This window comes from Artemia franciscana, chromosome 2 (genome assembly GCF_032884065.1).
Source record: "Artemia franciscana chromosome 2, ASM3288406v1, whole genome shotgun sequence".
NCBI classification, from domain to species: domain Eukaryota; kingdom Metazoa; phylum Arthropoda; class Branchiopoda; order Anostraca; family Artemiidae; genus Artemia; species Artemia franciscana.
The window spans coordinates 37,611,166-37,635,347 of record NC_088864.1 but is presented as its reverse complement, the minus strand read 5'-3'; the positions used below and the strand labels follow the sequence as shown (position 1 = coordinate 37,635,347).

Genomic DNA, 24,182 nt, shown 5'->3' with positions numbered 1-24,182 from the left:
AAGTAGCAAAATGAACGAAAACGTACTTTATTGTTAGCAGCAAAAACAAATTTGTGGCACTGCGGCAGAAAATGAAAAATATTAACAAACATTTCCTTAAAATAAATGTACTATATATCTAGAATTCTATTAATGTCCTTGAGTTCTCTTAAAGTTCTATTTCCAAAAGTTCATATTCCACCATGAGATATGAGCTTCCTAAATTAGTAACAAGTAAATACCTTGTTATTGGCTATATTTTTTGGTCTTATTCTATAAGACGAATTCGAAAAGCTCATGCCAACGAAAATTTGGGGTGTTAAAAGCCATGTTGTTTGCAGCAAAAGTGGACTACGTCCAATTCTTGCCTAAGTCACAGAACCCTTAAAATACTATTAAAGTTTAAAAAGAATTCTTGAGCTTCAATGTAAAAAGGAAACTTGAAATTTACCTATCATTACTGGAGTCCCAACATTTTCAAAATGAACAATCAATTCCCTAGCAATAGTGTCCATATCAGCCCCAGAGCTGACGCTTAGAATACCAGATTCAACGTCCAAAAGAGTCTTGAGTACGTAGCTGACTTCTAGAGAGCCAATCCATTGCCGGGATCCTACAAAGCTGGCACTCTTATCACCGATATCACATAAAATCTTCTGAATGTCTTTGTGGGAAGGAATTGGAAGCTCTGTGTACCCTTGGTGCCTTAAAAGAAAAAAAAATCAACTTGTTTTGTTGACAAGCATTTGCGCAACAGGATGCAACACGTAACACATTAATATTTTCATTCATCAATCCTTCTCTTGTGATGCTAATAAAACAATTACATGTTATATTACAGGTTACAGACAAAATCTCGGTTTTTGTTCGGTCATGCATTAGACAGCTACAAAGAAAGAAATTTCATTGTTAGAAACACAGTAGGTTGCTAGCCGTAGCTTGGGCTATGTCTATTCTAGTGCCCTTGATCTTATCAGATTCGCAGGCAGGGTTCAGAAAAGGCAAAGGTCCTATAGATCAGTTTTCTTTATTTTATTAGGTATGATTAAGAAACAAGTTAAGAGAAAACAAGGCAGGCTATTTGTTGCATTTTCGGATTTAAAAGGGGCGCTTGAAGGAGTGGATGGAAGTTTAATGATAGAGTCGTTGTTAGCCCTTGGGCTGCCAAGCGTATTTGTTGAGATTATGACATCTATGTATAATATAATTAAGATTGTAGTATGGATAGGTAAGGCTTTTTTCAGGGTTATTAGGAGTAGACTTGGTGTTAAGCAGGGATTTCCAATTTCCTTAAGGCTATTTCCATCGTACAGTATTGATTTTGAAAGACATTTGGTAGGTAGAGGCACCGTAATAATTAAGCTTTTAAGTGCAAGTGTTCTTACATTACTTTTTGCGGCCGACATAGCACTAGATGCAAAAAGTATAAAAAAAAAATTGCAGCAACTGCTAGATCCAGCATCTTCATGTTTTAGGAATAAGAAACTAGTATTAAACATAAAGAAGTCAGTGGTTATGATTTTTAGGAAAAGTGGAGAACAGATTGATTCGTAGTGTCAGTTTACGTATGAAGGTAGAAAAATCGACAGTGTAGATGAATTTCAGTACGTAGGTTGTAGGCTATTGTCAGATAGGAAGGTGAAGAAACATCTTAAGATGGTAGAAAGTAAGGAAAATAGACTACTAGCAATGCTAAGCATAAGTAGTCTAAAGGAAAAAAGGATTGCTAAAGTATACTTTTAACGCTAGCGCTAGATCGGCTTTGCATTATGGGGCGGAGCTTTGAGGGTTTCATATGGAGGTAAATTTAGAAAGAATCCAGTTGAGATTGTTTAAGCGTACGTTAAGCCTTGATAATAAGTTTAATGCGTTAGTGCTGAGAGAAGATATAGGAATAAAGCGTATGAGACACAGTGCGCAAATTAATATGGTTAAATATTGGGAAAGGGTGTCATCGACAGAAGATAATAGGCTAGTTAAACAGACATTTTTAATAATGCTTCAAGATAGGAGGAACGATTCGTGGCCAAATCAAGTGAAGAATATATTGGACCGTGCAGGGCTACGTAATTGTTCGAATGAGGGAAAGGGTATAGGAGGGATGTTAGGGACTGTATCTCACTTAGTTGCTACTAGGTTAGAGTCTCAGGAAGTTCAGATTTGGCAAGCTGAGAAGGTCGCATCATCATCCCTGAGGCTATATGCGGAGGTCAAGGAGAACTGGGACGAAGAAATTTATCTAAAAATGGGATTAAGTCCAGAAAATTTAAAAAGGGTAATGTCTGTAGGGGGAATTTTAAGCCTCTTGGAGAACAAGGGAAATATTAGGGAGGGCTATATTGAGAGATTGTCTTTATAGTTGCCCAATGTGTGGAGGGATGGATGAGTCTTTTTATCATTTTTTAGAAGAATATAAGGAATCAAGGGAATTACGACTGTAAATATTTTGTAGGGAGGTCACAGGGGGGGGGGATAATTGGATTTTTGAAATTTTGAAAATTAGGTGGTATTCAGATATAAATAGCATTGGAACGTTCGCCCGGGTAGGTATGAGGGATCGTGACGTTCTTGAGTAATCAGTTTTAGTGTTTTGCCAGTTTATGTTTTGTTGTTCTATTTTTTGCTTGTTTATTGTATGTCATCATGACCCAATAGGGCTTTCATGAATAAATCTATCTATCTATCGATCTATCTGTACAAAACATAGGTATTTATCATTTTGAAAAGGATAGGTGATAAATATTATGTTATTTTAAATTAACGCATTATTAAAATAACGGAGGTGGGAGCTTTGAGGCCCTCCCTCATCCTGAAATCCTAGACTAAGAAATACACTCTCAGAAAATCAAAGATGCCAAAACGAGTTATACAGGATATCACTGTTTGATCTGTTGAAGAATGTCTTACAAAATATTTTGAACATTATTTAGCCAGATAGGTCTAGTAAAATTATTACTGCAATGTTTTCAGAAAATGCTTTTCTCGACATTTGCCATTTATCAGATTTTTTAGTCCCTTCTAATTCAACCATTCCCCATCCCTCCAATTATAGATTGGATACAGTCTAAGATCATAAGCAAAAGTTTGTTGTTTTTTATTTGGCATTATGAACAGCTGCTAGTGAGAAATATGCTAACTACAAAAATAGTGGAAACTTTCAAAATGCGTTTATTTTTATTAATACAAAAGGCTATATCCAGGTATCAATCAGGTCGTCCCCAGTTGGGGTGGGAGGATGTCATAAGGAAAGGACTGAAAAGTGGCATAAGAACTTCCTGGGAGGGTGTTTAGAGGGAGGCCTTGGATAGATTGGGAGGGAGGACGAGCATGCTGAGTTGTGTTGGCCTCAGGCGGCTTGATGCTACAGTTAGTTGTTAGTAGTAGTAGTAGTATTACCCATAAGATTCATAAAATCTCATTTTTCTTAAAGATTTCTTAAAGAGTAGTAACAACAGCCAAAACAATCAACTTTTATTCCCCTTTGTAATTTCAGTCAACTTGTTGCTCAACTAACATTCAATTAAAATTTTTTATTAATCTAGCAAATGTCTAAGTTTATAACCTGTATCAATTGCCTTGCCTGATGCTCATTGGAGAATGGCCCCATTTTGACCTTAGACGCTAGTTTGCCTCTGATTCGAAATTAACGGTCTCATGTTTCAATTCTAAATTCTTGGTTCAACCTGCCTAAGACCAAAGGTAAGCGTCCCTTGTTTACCTTTCATTCCAGGCAATCTAATGATCCTATGTCAATTTAAAATTTTGGGTCAACCTGCCTGAGACTCTAGGCAGGCGTGACTTGCTAAAATATAACAAACCATGTATTGGTCCAATAGGAAAGGCACAAAATAAGTCCATTATAAATTACCACTAGGAATTATAATGGATGATTTTCCATTATAATTGTAAATCCAAGCGTGATTAACAGTGAAGCCTCTGAAATAACCGAATATGCTTGACTCTAGTTCGGCTTTGTGAAGTGACATGAGAGGTGTAGCATAAGTGGGAGATCGGCAATGAGGGGGGGGGAATTAATACCAGGTTCTTCTTCTCACTCAATTGAACTATCTGTCTTGGCTTTTTCTACAATTAGCCATGACTTGATGCCCACAACTATTCCATTTTAATTCAAAAAAGTTCATTATTTTGATCGTTTTTATTTGCGTCTGACATGAATTCACTAGATAAAAGAAGTTGTCAGTAGCTTGGATTTGGATAAGACCCATTATCTAGCATACCATTGAGGCTTTATAAAATGAAACTTTTTTCAAACAGATTTAATTAATCTGGAACTTATCCAAAATAGTTTTAAAGTTATGAAGTGACCTTTTTTGAAGGAAGCCTTTCAGAGCCAGAGCAACCAAAGAAAAATCAAATAAAGCATATACCTATACCATGAGCAAATAGTCTGTAATGAACGGTAAGCACATCCCCATCCATTGTCATCAAAATTATCTTGCATATAATGGTGATAGGCATATGTGCCTTGAACTAAACCAACATCACCGCCCACTACAAGAAAGAATAAATTATTACGCCCATTAAATGCTAAGAATTCTTAAATTTTCCAACTATAAATGGCTTCAAATACACTACCTTTTCATCATATCAGAACAAAACAGTTTTAGTAGATAAGGACTTTGTCAAGAAGGTAAAAATAAATGACTATTCCAATATTTTGGCTGCACAACAAACAGCCATCCTCAATGAAACAGGAGAAAAACTAAACAAACTTACATAAAATAATTCGCAATAATAAATGAAACTCCTCAATAAAAATCAAGCTCAGATTATGGATGTGTTGGCTCACGTCAAGGACTCCTTATTAATTAAATTTCATTTCATTTCTATTGCTTCACGGACACCATGCTTTCTTCCTGCGTAACTGCTAGGTAAAGTTGGTGTAAAAAAAAATAAAATACAGAATAACGGGTCTTTTAAAAATTTGGCCGAGCATAAAGAGGAGGACCGTGTGTAGATTTGTTGTCCTCATGCAGTGCAGTGCCGCATTGAGTTATTAGTAGTAATTGTAGTTGGTAGTAGCTGCAATAGAACCAAGTTGGAGTAGTAGGAGCAGTAGCAGCAGTATTAGTATTAGTAGTAGCGTGCACAAATTGCATTTTAATCAATTGATCTTCCCCTTTCAGCATTCCGTGAATGTTTCAACGTAATACCCAAATCCATTCCGAAGATACGACCTTTTGACAATCTGCATGCATATAGTAAGTTTTGATTAAGTGAAAAATTTTCCCTCAATATTCACTCAAATTTTCACATTCATACCCTTTACCTTCGTAGTATTAGTATCATAGCAGGAGTGGTAGTACTAGGAGCAGCAGTAGTGTTGTATTTGTAGTAGTAGTAACAGCAGTATTAATAGCAGTGGTAATATGCACATGCTGCCTTTTGGTCAGTTTAATATCTGTCTCATAATTCTCTTGCATTTTCAGCTTGATACGGTAAGCCGTTCCAAAGATAATGCTGAAACGCCCTTTTACAATCTGCATGCATATAGTGAGTTTTGATTTAGTGAAAAAATTTTACTCAATATTCTCTTAAATTTTCACCTGCATACCCTTTACCTTCGTAGTACTAGTATCATAGTAGGAGTGGTAGTACTAGGAGCAGTAGTAGTGTTGTATTTGTAGTACTAGTAACAGCAGTGGTAGTATGCACATGCTGCCTTTTGGGTCGGCTTAACATCTATCTCATAATTCTCTTGCATTTTCAGCTTGATACGGTCAGCCGTTCCAAAGATATTGCTGATACACCCTTTTACAATCTGTGTGTACATAGTACGTTTTGATATAGCTCATTCTTCCCCTCAATATTTCCTCAAATTTTCACTTCAATTTACGCAGTCTTGGTAGTACTCGTTACAGATGCAGTAGCTGTAGTGGTAGTAGTAATATTGGTAGCAGTAGTAGGGTAGTAGCGTTAGCAGTAACAGTAGCTGTAGTAGGGGTAGTAGTGTAGAGTGCAAATTTTATTTTTTCGGTCAATTGGTCATCGCCCTCACCATTTTGTGAAATTCCAAATTCAACTTCAATCAAACTTTAAACGAACAAAAATTACTATATATAGGAGTTTGGCTACTGCCCTTTTCTCCCTTCCCTGTCCTTTCTAAAGTTTGTTCCGTCATTGGCGCTTTATTAAAAATTAAATAAAAAAAACAAGTTTTTTAACTGAAAGTAAGGAGCGACATTAAAACTTAAAACGAACAGAAATTACTTCGTATATGAAAGAGGCTGCTTCCTCATCAACGCCCCGCTCTTTACGCTAAAGTTTGACTCTTTCTCTCAATTCTTCTTTTTAAAACAGTAAAGAACTTTAGCGTAAAGAGCGGGGCGTTGATGAGGAAGCAGCCTATTTCATATACGAAGTAATTTCGGTTCGTTTTAAGTTTTAATGTCGCCCCCTGACAAGGGGGTTCGCCCCCTTGTCAGATCCTCGCTCTTTACACTAAAGCTTAAATTTTGTCCCAATTCATTAAGAATGACCCCAGAATCACAAAAGCAGTAGAATAAATAGTTGAAATTTCTAAAAATACTGTAGCGTAAAGAGCGAGGTATTAGGAGGAGGTGAGCCCCTCAAATGGGTAATAATTTCTGTTTGTTTTAAGTTTTAATGCTGTTCCTTACTTCCAGCTGAAAGAATTTTTTCATATTTATTTTTTCATTGTTTTTTTTTTAAATAATGCTATTAAATCCTGCGCTCCCTTCATGGAGATTTTCTTCCCCCATGACAAATTATCGATGGAAAGTTCCCCCAGCATATCCCCCTCTTCTCAACCCCTCCCCCAACCAAAAAATCCTCCTGAAAACGCCTGTACACTTCCCAATAACCATTACTATATGTAAGCACTGGTCAAAGTTTGTAACTTGTTGCCCCTCCCAGGGGGCTGTGGGGGAGTAAGTCGTCCCCAAAGACATATTTATAAGGTTTTTCGACTACGCTGAATAAATGGCTATCTCAGAATTTTGATCCGTTGACTTTGGGAAAATAATTAGCGTGGGAGGGGGCCTAGGTGCCCTCCAATTATTTTGGTCACTTAAACAGGGCACCAGAACTTTTCATTTCCGTTAGAATGAGCCCTCTTGCAACATTCTAGGACAACTGGGTCGATACGATCACCCTGGGAAAAAAAAAATAAACACGCATCCGTGATCTGCCTTCTGGCAAAAAATACAAAATTCTACATTTTTGTAGATAGGAGCTTGAAACTTCTACAGTAGGGTTCTCTGATACGCTGAATTTGATGGTGTGGTTTTCGTTAAGATTCTATGACTTCTAGGGGGCGTTTCCCCCTATTTTCTAAAATAACGCAAATTTTCTCAGGCTCGTAACTTTTGATGGGTAAGACTAAACTTAATGAAACTTATATATTTAAAATCAGCATTAAAATGAGATTCTTTTGATGTATGTATTGGTATCAAAATTCCATTTTTTAGAGTTTTGGTTACTATTGAGCCGGGTCGCTCCTTACTACAGTTCGTTACTACGAACTGTTTGACAATATGTATCTTGAACTTTATATTGTTATTTTTCAAACACTGATTAAAAATAAATACAAAACCACTATAACAATCCAGACGACTAGAAAAAAATTACGGAAAATAAACTGAATATTTGATATACATAGTGACATAAATTCTTGGAAACTCAACAAATGGAAATTTTATTTCACTGCAATTTCTTTTATTGTGTTTAATGTAGTAAATATAAAATATAATATTTGTAATATGTTTCGTTTTGAGGAAAATGCAAGTGAATCAACAAGTTTTAGACTTTTCGGTTAGGGAAGGGGGAAAAGGGCAGCAGCCAAACTATTGTTTGTAGTAATTTTTGTTTGAACCTGCAATTAATATGTTTTCTGTGATCGTTTATTTTAATTTCTATTCGTTTTGGGTTTCATTTATTTTTTATTAGTAATTTTTGACCATTTTGAGTTTTAAATTATTCTAGGAATTTATTTCCGCTGGTCTTGATGATTATTATAGCTTTTTACTTTTATTTCGAAAACATCTTTTTCGGCAAGTTTTTATTAGTTAAGTTCTGTTCATTTTTGATTCCCAAAATTTTGGTTTTGCTTAACATAATTAATAATTCTCTGGTTTTTCATGTCTCTAGCGTAAGAAATAATATTTTATTCTAATTCAATAGTTATAATTAGTGGCTTTTGATACATTTCAGTACCCCCCTCAACATTCCCTGTAAGTTTCAGCTAAATGTCATTAGCCGTTCCTAAGACATTTCAGAGACGCCTTTCTGACAACCGAGATGAACATAGAGGTTCTTTTGATAGTATATTCTGACCCTTGGCGATTATTAAGATATTGTAAATATGCTCTGAATATAACCTGGATGCCAGTAGTGTCTTTTGATTTAGTTCGAAATTCCCTTCAGGATTTCCTGAAGGCTCAAGCACTGTTCAGCATGCCCTGATACTTTCAACTTAAAACCTTCAACCGTTTCTTAGACATTGGTGATGTGCCCGTTTGGTAATTAGTATGCACATAGTGTGTTTTGATTTTGTCAAACATACCCCTCAGCAATCCCCGAAACTGCACCTCAATATCTTTAATCGTTTTGGACACACCCAGAATCAAACATCCCCCCCTTCCCAATGATAAATCCTGCAAGTTAAAAATGGACAAATTGAATAATTTACAAAGCTTGCCCGGGGGCTATGGGGTCATGGAATTACCGGGAGCAAAGCTATTATACCTTGTGACAGTTTCGAGTAAAACGACGTTTTAATATTTCTATCAATCTAGACGGGCGCATCTAAAAGGGTAAGAGGGGGAGGCGGGATGCTTTCCGTTCCTTTTTCCACTTCCCTTTCAGTAAACCCTTATCCATTCCTTAGATATTGCTATTGTATCCTTTTGACAGTCCTCCTACACATAGTGTTTTGACTTTACTTGTCATGCCCCACAGCCCCCCATCAGATGTCTTTGGGGATCCTGCAGATAAAAGGCCATGGGAGATGGACTGGTTGCCCTCCCACCATCTTTCAATATCCGCCTAAAGATACCATGAAATTTTAAACTTAACACCTTCAGCCCTTCTCGGGATTTTGCAAATACACCTTTTTGAAAAACTGGATGCATATAGCAACTTTTGATTTAATTATACATGCCCCTCAACGTTCCCACTTAATATAGTTTCGGCCTAATACACAAAACCTTGTCAAACACAACCAGAATCGAATATTCCCCCTATTCCTAACGACAAGTCCAGCAATTAAAAAAGAGTAAATTGTATAATCTACAATTTTTTCCCTGGAGACTTTGGGGGGCATTGTTTCCCCGGAGGCATAGGTGCTAGACCTTTAACGTATTTTGAACAAAATCACTTTCAAAATTTAAATTAGTGTTGACGAGTTTGGTAAATTCTTCTCTGGTATTGGAAGTAGAATCAGGGAAGACACTTCTCACGGAGACCGAGCGAAAAGTGACACGCTCTTTGAAGATAATCGAGGTGAACATCATAAATTTCAATTTGAAAAAGCGTCAATTGAAGAATTAACAAAAATTGTGAAGAATTTAAAGTCAAATGCTGCTGGTATTGACGGTTTGAATCTGAAAGCATTCACGAGGTCTTCTCTACCTCGTTAACCTGTCACTTGAAGTCGGCCAATTCCCTGAAGCACTTAAGCAAGCAAAGGTCCTACCACTGTTCAAATCAGGCAATAAGCAAGATATGACGAACTATCGACCTATAAGCTTGTTACCACTATTCTCAAGAATATACGAGAAAATAGTACATCGACAGCTGTATGAATATTTAGACAAGCTCGGAATATTAAGTGAGTCACAGTTCGGTTTCAGAAATAAACATTCAACTGTTCATGCAGCATACCATCTAATGGAGTGCGTTAATAGTGCCCTAGAAAGGAATCTTATCCCTCTTACGGTTTTCATAGATTTTAAAAAAGCATTTGATACCGTTGATTTTAATCTTTTATTAAGTAGGCTAGCTTGTTTGGGAGTCCGTGAGAAGTGTTTGGATTGGTTTAGGTCTTACTTGATGGTAGGTCCATCAATGTTATGACAGATGATGTAGTAGGGAAACCCTTCAATGTGAATTGTGGAGTGTCCCAAGGTTTTAGGTCTTACTTGATGGTAGGTCCATCAATGTTATGACAGATGATGTAGTAGGGAAACCCTTCAATGTGAATTGTGGAGTGTCCCAAGGTTCGGTATTAGGACCTTTACTGTTTCTTATATACGTGGATACAATGCGTTTTTACCTTCCTGGTGCCGTAGTTACATCATTCGCAGATGACACAGCGCTTACAGTGATTGGGGAATCTGTCGAAGATCTTATAGAGATAACTAATGTAGCTTTGGAGAATTAACTAATGTAGCTTTGGAGAATTTATCTCAATTCACAAAGCCTAGTTTTCTTGCAGTGAATACTGAGAAGACTAATTATATGATATTTAGTCGTATTGGCAAAGTTGTAAATAATTGTCATAGTATTCTTTTACAAGGTGTTTCCATCAGTCAGGTTTTTCAATGTAGATATCTAGGATTTTATTTTGATGTAAATTTTAGTTGGATTCATCATTGCAAAGTTTTATCTTCAAAATTGGCTCGCGGAGTTGGTATTTTAAGAAGATTTCATAATTTTTTTCCTCTACATGTCCTGAAAGCCATTTATTATTCAATTGTCCATCCTTATTTAGTGTATGGTTGTTCATTGTATGCAAGCAATTTTTCTAGTCATGTAAAAAGGGTCCAGATTATGCAGAATAAGGCAATTAGAAGTTTGGATGAGTATCTTGCGTGAGGTAGTACTAGAGATTGTTTTAGAGATTTAGAAATTTTGAATGTTGATTTTATTAAATCTCAGCAGATTTTAATTTTTGTATACCAGGTTTTAAATGGATTGTCTCCTCAATATTTTAGAAGTTTTTATCGATAAAATTCAAATTATCACGATTATTCTACTAGGAGCTCTGAACTGGGTTTATAATTAAACATGTAGGTGTTATTATTTGGAACTCAATTCCAGAGAGTGTTAGGTGTTCTGAAAACCTTATGTTATTTAAAGTAAGAATAAAAAATTATTTTTTGAATAAATTATAATTTATGTTGGTTAAAGTTTTATCCCTTTTTTTCTTTTTTTTATGATGAGAGATGGCTGTTTAGAGATTGTATAATGTTTCGTCTGGTTTTTTTTTTGTTTTTTTGGGTATTTCTTTGATTTTGAATGAATAGTTATCATTTATTTGTTGTAGTTTTGCTGCTGAACAGGGACATTTTAGGTCCCTAAATTGAGCAGCATATTATTGATTGTAAGTGCAATTTTAGTAATTTTTATTTGATGAAATAAACGCATACCTACCTAAAAAAAATGGAGGTGGCATCTCAAAAGTGCAAGGGGGACTTGCAGTCTTCTAATTACTTTTCAACACCACCCTCAACATACCTTGTAAGTTTCAACTTAATGAGATTAGCCGTTCCTTATATATTCCTGATACACCCTTTGAAAACCAGCATGTACATGTTCTGATTGTGTTCGGAATTCCTCTCCAAAGCTGTAGAGGTTCATATAATTCGCATAGGCCTAATTATTTCAACTTTGGACAATTTTGAGCAAGACGGCTGTTTCAAAATTTTGATCAAAGGTTTTGGAGAAGGCATTGGAGGGAAGCTGGCAGTTCTCCAATCCCTTTAAAACATTCCCCTCAATATACCCTGAATGCTTCATTTTAGTACCCTCAGTCGTTACTAAGATGGTGCAGATCCGCTTTTTGATTAAACAGATATACATAATGCCTTTTGATTTAATTTAAGATACCCCTCAGCATTCTCCAAAGTTTCACTTTAATACTCCTGGTCTATTCGGATACATTTGGAACTGAAACTATCCCGTTTTCCTAGTGAAAAAATCCGGATGTAAACAATTTATGAATTGCATAATCTACAATCCTTGCCCAAAACAAAATGATGATTAAAAAACTTCAACAATTTTGAGGAGAGGGGGACATAAAAAGAGCAAGATGTGGAGATTGGTTGCCCTTCAATCTCTCTTTTTTGATAAAAGACCTTATATGCTAACAATGGGCAACTTGCATAACTTACAGGCCTTGCAACAGGGGCTGGAGGGGTGTGTCAACTTCGGAGGCACAGTTATATGATCTTTAGTCTTTTTTGAATAAAATTGCTCTCAAAATTTCAATATGGTACGTTTGGGGGGGACGTAGGGGTGGTGGTTTAGTTGCCCTCTGTTCATTTTTTATTCTTAAAAAGAGAAACAGAACTTTCGATTTCCAATCAAAAGAGCCTCCGACAAAGTTTACATAACCACCTCTTCCATAAAAACCGTTTATGTTAACAGTGGGCGCCTTACATCACTTACAGTCTTTGTCCCAGGGGCTGTTGGGGGGTTTTGCCAATCTTGAAGGCCTAGTTTTCTGGCCTTTGGACTATTTTGAAAAAATGGCTGCATCAAAATTTCGATCGGATGAATTTGGGTAAAAAAAGGGCATGGGATAGAAGCTAATTGCTCTCCGATCACTTTGTACTTTTAAAAAAGCGCTAGAACTTTCGGTTTCCAATCCAATGAGTCCCTGTCCACGACTACCTCTTCCGTAAAAACCTTGAATTTAAACAATGGGAAACTAATACAACTTACAGCCCTTACCTTGAGGACTATGGGTGGGAAGTTTCAATACTGGAGGCATTGTTAAATTATCTGTGGAATATTTTGAGCAAAATGGATATTTAAAATTTTTATTAGATCCAATTCGGGAACAAAAATATGAGGGGAGGCTGGTTGCCCTCCGATCACTTTTAACTCATAAAAAGAGAACTAGAACTTTCGATATCCAATCGTATCAGTCTCCTCCAAATTTTTTAAGACCAACCCTTTCATAGAAACCTTATGGGTTAACAATGGTCAACTTGCATAACTTACAACCCTTGCCCCCCGGGCTTTAAGTGTTTAAAGTGTTTAAGTGTTAAAGTGTTTAATTGTTTTAAAAAGTAGAATTGTGGCAAAGAGTCAAACTTTAACGTAAAGAGCGAGGGATTGCGGAGGGGGCAACCCATTTCATATACGGAGTAATTTCTGTTCGTTTTAAGTTTTAATATCGCTCCTTATTTTCAGTTGAAAAAACTAGTTTTTTTTATATAATTCATACTATGTAATGCCATAGAAAATTTTTCGAATCCATAAAAATATATATATACTTCTAATCGTAGCAAGTTTACAGTCACAGTTTACAACCGAATAGTTACTTCTGAGGTTACATTCAAGTTAACCCACAACCCAAAAACGTGTTCACACTATTACTTACATCTGATGGTATGCTCAAACCCATGTTATGCTCAGCTAAAGATACAGACATCATTTCCTTTCCGATTGCCTATTGTACTACCACTATTGTGTTAGATCATAACGCAAGTGGTGAATGTGGTTATTCATAGTCGACTAAAGAGTTTCAAATTACACACAGTTAGATAAGCACTTGTTGAATCTCTCGTAGATTATTGGGGTTAGGAAGTTAGGTTTTGCCCGACAAGCAATTTTTGCGATGCTGAAACACTTCATTAGTATTGAAACCTTTTTTTGCTATGCGTTCGGTTCATTTGATAAGACTTTTTAACTTCTAATTGAAATTTTGACATTTTATGGGTCAACTATAGGCTTAATTATATTCACTGTAACTTATTGTGAATAAATTTATTTTTACACGAGAAAACTCAAGTTCTTTAAAGAAAGACGATAACTGACAATCCAAGTAAAACAAATTTTGACTTCTTAAAATAAAATAGCAAGCTTGTAAGTTCTGAGAAAAAAAAAACTAAAAAAAGAAAAAGCTTACACATATTTGAAGCTCCGTGCTCATGAACATTTAACAAACATCCAGACGGTACACTTGAGTCAGAGAAAAAATATCGAGACCCAAGCCTAAAAAAGGGTTCAGTGAGGGGAATGCTGAACATTTCATGGAGTGCTTTTCTTTCCTCTTCTGAAAACAAATAAATATATAAAGAAGACTTAATACATAGAAATACAAAAAGACTTATAAAAGTAATCGCATGCAAAGAAGAATGAAATAATTGCTGAAATGACAGCGCCTTAGTCATCCACCTCAAGAAAGCTAAACTCACGATCCTTGGGATAGAAGAGCTGATCAATATCCTAACCTCGCAAGGAATATACTTCAAGATACCTCTTAAAGAAAATGTAGCCTTCTTCAACGTACAAAATCCCGGCCAATAATTAACCGACAAATAATCATGCAAATAATTATAAATGAGCAGAAAAATTAATCAGCTAGACCAACTAACACACACTTATAAAAGAGTAACCTTAGTTTCAAACAATGATTAAAGTAAGTAGTTCATCTAATTACAACTTCTATATCTGTACAGCTCCAGATACCAAGGAACTCTTAATCGAACCTCATAATCGAGAACTTATGAGTACTACAACAAGTGCTCTGGGGAGGGAACATGTCATTACCAACTATGTTAACCGTGCAAGCATAGTCCACTAGCGAAAATTCCTTGTAATTGGACCATCATGGTACTTCCTAAAAGTATCCCCTACAGTTTATAAAATCCAGGAAGTTCCTCGAAGCTGTAAGCATAGCCGAAAGCTTTTGCTTGTATGTCTAGTTAAAAAGTAGACTTGCGTTGATTAGGCAGCGTTAAGTATTGCAGCAACTTTTTGTCGGCTTTGCCAACAAAAATGATGCAGGAGCAACACTTTAGTCAGGTTCAGAGGAAGAGATTTTAAAATGTTGTATTTTTGTATTATATTTGTATACAAAAATGTGTCCAAAAATGGTTACTGTCCGCTTTTGTTAAAAAAAAAAAAGATGTCTGTCATCGTCACGCTACACACCTACCAACAATATATTCATTTTCACATGGGATTCCATCTAGTCCATGTCCACTACATAGCATTCAAGCTTCCCTCTTCAGGATATGTGGACAGGGGTGCCCGCTTTCTCCAATCACTTTTCAAACAGTAATATATTCGTTGCCTCAGCTCAGTCCAGCATTCTCAGCCAATTCCATGTTTTACTATTTTTTCATCCATAGTGACCCCCTCATATAAGGTTTGTAGATTATTGGCAGGGGTTCCGGTTGCAAATTTTTAATTAATTAATTAAGTAATTTTTTTCCTCAGCTGCCTGGTCTGGGGTAATACCATTTTACCGACTATCTGGGCATTTTTTTTTTTTTTTTTTTTTTTTTGGTAAAACTACCTGAACTTGTGAAAAAGCCTTGACCGTCAAACCCAAGACACAAACACAGAAAGTCAGCTAAATATTGGTCAACCAATATTTCATTCAGTTTTTGTTAGCCCAACTATCTTAGCTTATAATTGGATTCACTTGCCTAACATTCCAGGAAGACAGGACGACCTTGTACGCTTTGGACGCTTATTCCTCTTGCAATTCCAGTCAACTTGTTGTTCAACTAACATTAAATTAACTTTTTATTACTGCAAATGTTTAAGTTTATAAATTGAGTCCATCGCCTTGCCTGACACTCATTGCACAAAGGCCCAATTTTAACTTTAGACGCTTGTTTGCCTGTCATTCCACGCAAATTAACAGTCCCGTGTCGATTTTAAATTCTTTGTTCAACCTGCCTAAGACCATAGGTAGGCGTGCCTTGTTTACCTCTCATTCCAGGCAATCTAATGGTCCCATGTGAATTTTAAATCCACGGTCAACCTGCCTGAGACTCCAGGCAGGCATGACTTGCTAAAAGACAACAAACAAGTATTGGTCCAATACGAGAGGCACACTTACTCCCGCCGTTTACCCGTGACAAATTAACCAAACACTTGGAAAGCTATAGGTTCTATCACTATCTTAGTTCTATGACTATCTATCTTAGTTCTACTGCCTTAGGAATGACGCATGGACGGATAGTAGATAGACATATATATTAACAAATAAACTGAGAGTACAGGTTTTAGGAATCTTTCTTTTAGAATGTAGCCTAGCCATTCTTCAATCAATAATTTGTGCATGAAGAGTCAAATATTGCCATCAAAATCTTTCTAACTTAGTCACAAAGAGAGACAAAGTTGTATTTTCGGTGCTTCGGCACTTTTTAATAATGACAGTATTACTCTTTTTCAATGACAAAGAGCAATTCTTTCATTGCAACAGATCATAAAATCGTCAACAATTGACCAAAACACTAGATCTAAAACATCCCCTAGTATACATGCATTTCCTTATACATATAAAAGGCCTACATGATACAGCTGCTTCTAACCCAGTTTTTAGTTTGCTTAACAAATTTTGCATCCGAAAGCTTTACCCGTTTTCGTTTTATTTCTTTCATTCTTTCCACCACTCCTCCAATCCAATAGAGAGGGATTTCATCTGCAAAACAAATAAAATGATTTCTATCTAAATCAAGAAGAGCAAAATAGGGTTTTAAGAATTGGAGTTAGTTCACAGTTACCAGCGTCGAAGGAAAATGCTTGCGTGCATCCGATTTTTTGTCAAGATATCAAAAAATAGATCACTAACAGTTTTTTGGGCGTCATCGGTAAATAAAATAAATGTTTTCATGTAGCTTGACAAGTGAAAAGGGAAGGAGGGGGGAGGGAAACTCAAAAGTGTAAATGATACCAGTACCAGAAATCAAGGGAAATTTTAAGAAAAAAGAATATGGAGCGACAAGGATATCCTTTTCTGGCCTATGACATTTTAGCCCTGTTACAAAAAAAATATAATAAATACAAAATATCACCTCTGTTTTTCTCAGGTTCTCCATCTATGGCCACCGTGCTCACAAAATGCCCTAGACATCTTGGCTTAAAATGAAACCGCTTTGGCAAAACGTTTAACCTTAGACCGTTTGAAAACCTGTCGGCAGCATAGCAATATGTCTGGTGAAGTTGTTTCCATATGCCACTACTTAAACAATCGAAGATTTCTTCAATTTTTGAAGAAGATGAAATATAAGCAAGATAATCTATGTCCACCATTCCACTGATTACAATTGTGTCTGGCTCTGGAAAGAAATGTTGCAAACATTGAAAATCTAGGAAGCATCATTTTACAAATATATTTCCTGAAAAAATTTCCTGAAAAAATATGGTTATCAGGCAAACCAGGAAAAATAAATTATATGCATTAAGGATTCTTAAGACAATGTTATAAGTTAGTATACTCATATTGATTTTTTAAATCTAGCTATAAAGCCTTTGTGTAAAAAAAAAGTAATCATTATGATATCAATGAAAGGTCAGTGAGATTTTTACTACTATCCTCAGAAATACTGCATCGAATCGTATTAATGCTACCCCATCCCCCCCACCAAAGCCACTTAAACAAAGAAATGTTTTGTACCTTTTTTCTATGAGGCAGTTTAAGTTATTGAATATTTTTATGCTTAAATATTTTCCTTTTATTAGGAAAAAACAAACAACGAGAAATTGAAAGCTCAATGTGAAAAATGGGGCCTGTGTCAAGCAGCACTATAGCACTGTCTAAATAAAGAGTCATGTTTCTTCCTCGTACCAAGAAACTTGCTGCAGAAATTGTAGAAACTTGCGAAGGGGCTCATTCAATTGAAAAAAACTTCCAATGTCCTTTTTAGAGCCTAAAGTGATCGGAACAAAAAAAAAATGGTATTAACTTGGAAATATATATATGTATATATATATATATATATATATATATATATATATATATATATATATATATATATATATATATATATATATATATATATATATATATATATATATATCGCGTCACCCCAACACCTAGTTGGTAGGGGCGCTTCGCGCCCCCCCCCCCAAGCCCCCTCACGCGCGTAAGTCGTTACGCGCCACATTAGTTACGCGCCATTGTAGTTGTGTCCCTGTGTACCACCTATGAATATAGTTAGATTTATATATGTGTTTTGAACTAAGTAAAACTTGGGAATTTACAACATTCTTGGCTTTCCCATTGTCTGTGCATATACAAAGCCTTATGTACTTATAATGACGTCATATGCAAACGCTCTTTTTACAAACAAACAAACATACATACACACAACTCGTTTTTATATAGATAGATAGATAGATAGATACAATACAAATTAACTGCGTAGAACTTGCGAATATACAACATTCTTCGCTGTCCAATTGTCGCTGCATATAAATAGATTGTCAGGTTTACCGACCCTCGAATATGCAACGAACAATTGTCCATGGGAAGTACAATCAGTATCAAGATCTATACCACAATTTTCTAATGGTTGACCTTGAGCTTTGTTGATGGTGATTGCAAATGCTAATCGAATGGGGAATTGCAATCTTTTAAATTGAAAAGGCAGATCCGTTGGAATCATGGGAATGCGTGGAATAAGAACAGCCTCACCCTCAAAAGGCCCTGTCAAGATTGTGGCCTCTATTACGTTTTCCATTGTTTTTTTACGGCAAGTCGCGTGCCATTGCAAAGCTTTGGTGGGTTGATATTTCTTAACAGTATTATTGGTACACCTATTTTTAGTTGTAGCACGTGTGGTGGAAACCCTGAAAAATCCACGGAATTTAAAAATTCAGATGGATAATTAACCGCCTCATTTGGTTCCAAAACTGTGTCGACTGACTTGTAAAGGACTGCCTGGTCTCGAATCTTGGTCAAAACAATATTGTTGATTTCGTGGACGTCTATATTTTTGGGTGCAAGAATCGCTCTTTCACTTAGCCATTTATTATTTTTATAATTGTTTAGAATATTCGGAAATACTTTTTCAATCAATTCAATTTTGGACGCCACTAAATTACAGAAATCAGCAGGTAGTTGTATACGTCCTGAAATTTAATCTACTGGGAGCTTTCCGTTTCCAATTGCCAGCAATTGATCTGAAAATGTTTGACCAGAGTCATCGTTTTGCAATCGGACACGCATATTTGTAGTTAATTTTAATGTTTTTACGTGTGCCCATAAATTAGAATTTTTCAGGCAAGCATTCATTTCGTCTGCAGGGGTTGATCTAGGTATTATAGGTAATGTTTGCCTGAAAACTCCCGCAAGCAATATTAATGTGCTGCCAAAGGGTTTCAAATTCCCTCGCAAATCTTTCAAAGATTGATCCAGAGCCTCGAACGATTTTTTGTGTGCCATTGTGCACTCGTCCCAAATAATAAGTTTGCATTGCTGCAATACTTTATCCATCCCAGATGATTTGGAAATATTGCACGTGGGTGTTTCTGTAGAATGCAAATTCAGAGGCAATTTCAAAGCGGAATGAGCAGTTCTTCCACCAGGCAGCAACGTTGCGGCTATTCCGGACGACGCAATTGCCAACGCTATATCATTTTCTGATCGAATTGATGCCAGAATCAGTTTTATCACAAACGTTTTACCAGTACCTCCTGGCGCATCCAAAAAGAAAATTTCTCCAACGTTGTTATATACACAATGCATTATTGTATCATAAATGTCTTTTTGTTCCGACGTTAACTTGGAAATGTTATTTTGGACATACGACAATAGATCACTCGTACTGTAACTTTGTTCACGATCCAATTCTACACATGTCGAAACAGCAGCGGTACGATTAGGTGAAGGCATTCCCAAATTCTGAAGAGGTTTGTTTGCCATACATACGCACAAATCTTCTATAATAACTAAAGTGTAGTTATAAATTTCTGATGTGAAATCAAAAGTCATATCTGACGTCTCTAACCGTTTTCGATGGAGTATATCTTCGGACATTTTTGATTTATATTTTTCACATAACTCTGTAGGATCTGATGGAGAGCAAGTTGTTAGTATGATGCCAAACAATGCACGAATTTGACTTGGAGTTGACGTTTCGCACGCGTCATTGATGCAGTTATCCCAGTGTTGGTCATTCTCCAATAAATTAAGAGCTTGGCATGCACTACGGTAAGTGTCATGTATAGTACCGTTTACAGTTCTCAAATACTCAAAGGACGTCAGACCGGGTACATTCACCAAAAGCAGGCGTAGAAAGAAGCATTCATGTTGATTGGGGTGAACGGTGTAGAGTCTTCCTATCGTGGTATCTTTGAAGATGGTAGGTTGGCCGTCGACTGACTTACCCTGTTTTCGACGTTCAAATACTTTATTTTTAGTATTCCACGTGTATTACGAAGGCACTTCAGTATACAGCAGTTTTTTTGCAAAAGAATCATTTTTACATAGTGAAAAGAAAGCAGTTAACTTTGTATCCGGTGGATTCAGGGCTCTTTGTTTCACGATGGATTCCGAAAAATAAACACGTTGACCATAAATGTACCGCTAAGTGAACAACAGCTGGACTACGTTCATGTATCGGAAATGAAAGAATTCGCCAAACAGCTTCATTACTGCTTATGTATCTTCCAGCCTGATATTGTACGATTTCGTCGATATCTTTGATTTCGGACTGCAAGCCAAAAACTGCCATGTCACTGCCTTTGTTGACGTATTTACATATGTATTTGATTGCCTTTACGGAGTTACAGTATTCAACGTTTATGTGTGCATTAAATGTTTTTGATAATAATGGGGAATATGGAACAACCCACTGGTTATCTACTTCGATGGTGGTACCGTTACGCTTCTTCATTATTGCTGTTTTACCGCCATCTTCAGTAGATCTTCTTCTATATTGTGGGTAACCATCATTGCCAGTAATTGTGTTGGATACTAAAAGTCGAGGATATTGCTTTGTGCACCTTCCTTTGGCCATGCATGGTGAGTTTTCGTTCAGTGCACCGCAAGGTCCATGTATCATATTTTTTACAACAATATCATATAACCCCTTATCGACATTTTCATCAGGTATTTCAGCGGAAATCACATCATCAATTTCGTTAGGAGTAATTTTATTATGTAGCCAGATTAGTATATGTGCGAGTGGCAAACCTCGTTTTTGCCATTCCACTGAGTACATCCAGTTTCGCACTGACCCAAACAGTTTAATAGTGATTTCAACTTTTGCCGGAAGACACGGGCCGTAATGTCATGTCTATGAACCGCCGATTGTCCTTGAAGTAAAAGCTGCTGTATCTCGTCCCAATATTGATTACATGTAAATGTAATAAATAAATCTGGACGACCATAGAGACGAACATACGCAATAGCATCTTGAGCATATTCATGCATATGACGGGGACTGCCAGCATATGACGAAGGTAAAATCGTTAATCTTCCAACGTTTGTGGTATTACCGTCATTTACAACTGCATCTAGCAAATGAATGTATTGTTCAGAGCGGAGCTTGGTCTGATTCAGACGGATATATAGCAAACATTCTGATTCAATTTTTGCATACATATCAACGACATATTGGTGAAACAATTGACGGCATTTTAAAATATAATTGTCTTCAATTATATTCAATTATCCTGCCGAATCATTAGTCTACAGGAATAATAATGCATTGCACTGCATTTCTTATTCATTTCTTTGTTAGTGGCTGGATTCATAAATTTAATATTAAAGTGATAGCCGTCGGCTCCATCCCAAAAAATGATAGGATATTGTAGGGCATCGTAGCATGGATGAGTTTCAGCAATTCTTACCAACTAAGCGTTTCGCTTATGAAGAATAATATCTCGAGGTAAAAACTGATCACCGACCATAACGATTGCCACTTCGTCGATAGTTGGAGCATTGTATCTAAGCAGATGTTGCCCAGGAGGCGTTTTGTCAGCGGAAATAACAATTTTATGCGTATCAGTAGGCATCAAATCGATAGCTGTTTTGAACAGACGTACTAAATTATTATTTTCGTGGAAAAGATGTTGCAATTGGGAAACGATTGTCCTTTCAACGTTGGGAGAAATTTCGCAACGTGCATTCAATTCAGAATTTGTATCACTGATGAAGTACAATTGTAAAAATTTATGATTCTCGCCTGAGAATGGTAGAAAGGACCCTGCTCTATGGTAAATTTGCCCTTTTACTTTGAAAGTAGGCATAAATTGATCTGGATTTTCGATTTGGGCACCAAACGACGTCATTTGGAAACATGAGTTATATTTTCTGATCTGTGATAAAAAACGCTTAGATTCTGACGTAGTTGCAGTAAGCAGTCTTCAATGGCTCTGGTGGTGCAGCCAATAGAGGAAGTTTAATTTTTCCTTAGGCGCAACACATTCCCATTGTTTCACCATTGAATTTCAAGGCCTTGCAATAGGGACAAATTTTAGACATAGTCCCGGTTTGAACACATCTACTCAAGCTATAATCATCGACTGGGCTGTACCTGAATGCCATGCGATAATTTTCACGTTGCTCTTTTGATTCCTCGGCACGCTTTCTTTTGTCATTATCTCTTGAAGCCACAAGCCTGTGTTCACGTTGCTCTTGTGGTTCCTCGACACGCCTTCTTTTTTCACTTTCTCTTTTAGCAGCAAGTCTGGTTTCGCGTTGCTCTGGTAGTTCCTCGACACGCCTTCGTTGATGTAAATTTCACATCCCGAATCTAGCATTATCTCTTGAAGCCGCAAGCCTGTTTTCACGTTGCTCTTGTGATTCCTCGAAACGCCTTCTTTTTTTACTTTCTCTTTCAGCAGCAAGTCCAGTTTCGCGTTGCTCTGGTAGTTCCTCGACACGCCTTCTTTGACGTAAATTGCACATTCCTAATCTGGCCCTTTCTCTTTGAACCGCAAGCCTGGTTTTGCTTTTTGGTAACATTCTATAACATAGACAGTTAAAAAAATCTTCACGCGCCAAGCTTGCTAAAGCTCAACAATTTATAATAAACCTCAAAATTTTAAGTATCTTTTTTAAAGTTTTCAAATTACATTAATCTATTGTCAAAATATTTCGAAATATTTATGCAATTCCCAGTTTTTACATTTAAACCCTCAACACAAAAATACATACAACTTATTTTTATATATATAGATATAATCCGGCGTAACAGACATAGTGTAACAGACATAACACACAAACAACTTATTTTTATATACATATAGATATATATATATATATAGATATATATATATATATATATATGCCTCCAAAGGCCCTTGGGTAAGGGCCGTAAGTTGGTAAACCTTCCTTATTATTACAGATAGGTTTTATTAGTCAAGAAAAGAGGACACTTATACTTTATTTTGGGCGCCCAGTGGCCCAAAATTTTCAGGGACAATTTCTATGGGTCAAATGGATAATAGATTTTGAGCAAGTGAGAGGAGTAGGGGGTCCAAAATGGGACAAAAATTGTTATCGATAATCAATTTGAAACTTACATCCGTAAGTCCTTGGACCCAGAAGAACCTAACATACAAAAAAAAATTGCGGTACGAAAAAAAAATAAAAAAATTCTCATTGGGCTCAATGCTTGTATAGTGGAGTCCTTAGGCTAAGGGGACACTAATTTAGAAAGAAAAAATATAAAAATAGAACATCTGACTAGTAACTTGAGATACGAATTTAATTCTAACTATATTCTAGATTTAATTCTTTGAGATTCTTAGATGAATTAATTCTTGAGATAGAAATTAAGGTAAGGCTATTGAGATAGCCTTACCTTAAATACTCCTGTTGGTGGTATAGCGTATAGACACGTGACTCTTCGCCTCTAATCGGAACGGTCCTGTGCAAGCATGACTGCTTCTTGTACATCAGTGCCGATCATTGAGGGGTAATGGGTTAGGCAGTCCCTCCATATGAACCGGGGCCTTCCGCAGGGGCGCTTCAAGCCATGTGCAGAGGGATAAAAACTGATTAATGTGCAAGCAGGTGTTTCTGCTGGCATGCGGGCTAAATGACCGAACCACCATAGGGTTCATGGAGCCCGCTGACGAGAGCTGGGGGATCTAATCAGTTAGTACCAGTAGTCGGGTATTCGAAACGAAGCCGTACCGCCTGATACCTTCAATACGTCCCAGGAACTTCGTTTTGACTACGTCTACGATATTACATAAAAAAGCAGCATCTGGCCAGGTCTCCACACCATAGACAACTTGATTTACGGTGAAGTTGTAGATCTGCACTTTTGTTTTTCGGCTGATGTTGGCTTTTGACCATAACAAGAGGCATAATCGGGCCATAACACGCCAGTATTCATTCAGCTCTCAAGCAGTGAGCATTAATAGAGGATTAAGTGTTGGATTATTTCACGACTGCATTGCGTGGACTTGGTATGAAATTATGGCTTCCAATCAATTTTTGCATTGTCCTACGCTCAACTTTATTAGCTCATAGATGTATACTGGCGTGAAAACTGATAAATTTTCTTAGAGAA

At 36.5% G+C, this 24,182-nt stretch overlaps 1 protein-coding gene across 2 annotated transcripts in view; it reads right to left on the bottom strand.

The window, feature by feature from the left end:
- Nucleotides 1–24,182, bottom strand: part of LOC136041176 (ufm1-specific protease 2-like) — a 76,248-nt gene that overhangs the window by 4,874 nt on the left and 47,192 nt on the right. For both annotated transcript variants that reach the window (XM_065725715.1, XM_065725707.1), the window contains 4 exons: nt 16,725–16,988; nt 13,820–13,966; nt 4,368–4,491; nt 431–684 (listed from right to left, as the gene is read on the bottom strand). In XM_065725715.1, coding sequence (XP_065581787.1) covers nt 431–684; nt 4,368–4,491; nt 13,820–13,966; nt 16,725–16,988 — 789 coding nt within the window. The remainder of the gene's footprint in view (nt 1–430; nt 685–4,367; nt 4,492–13,819; nt 13,967–16,724; nt 16,989–24,182) is intronic.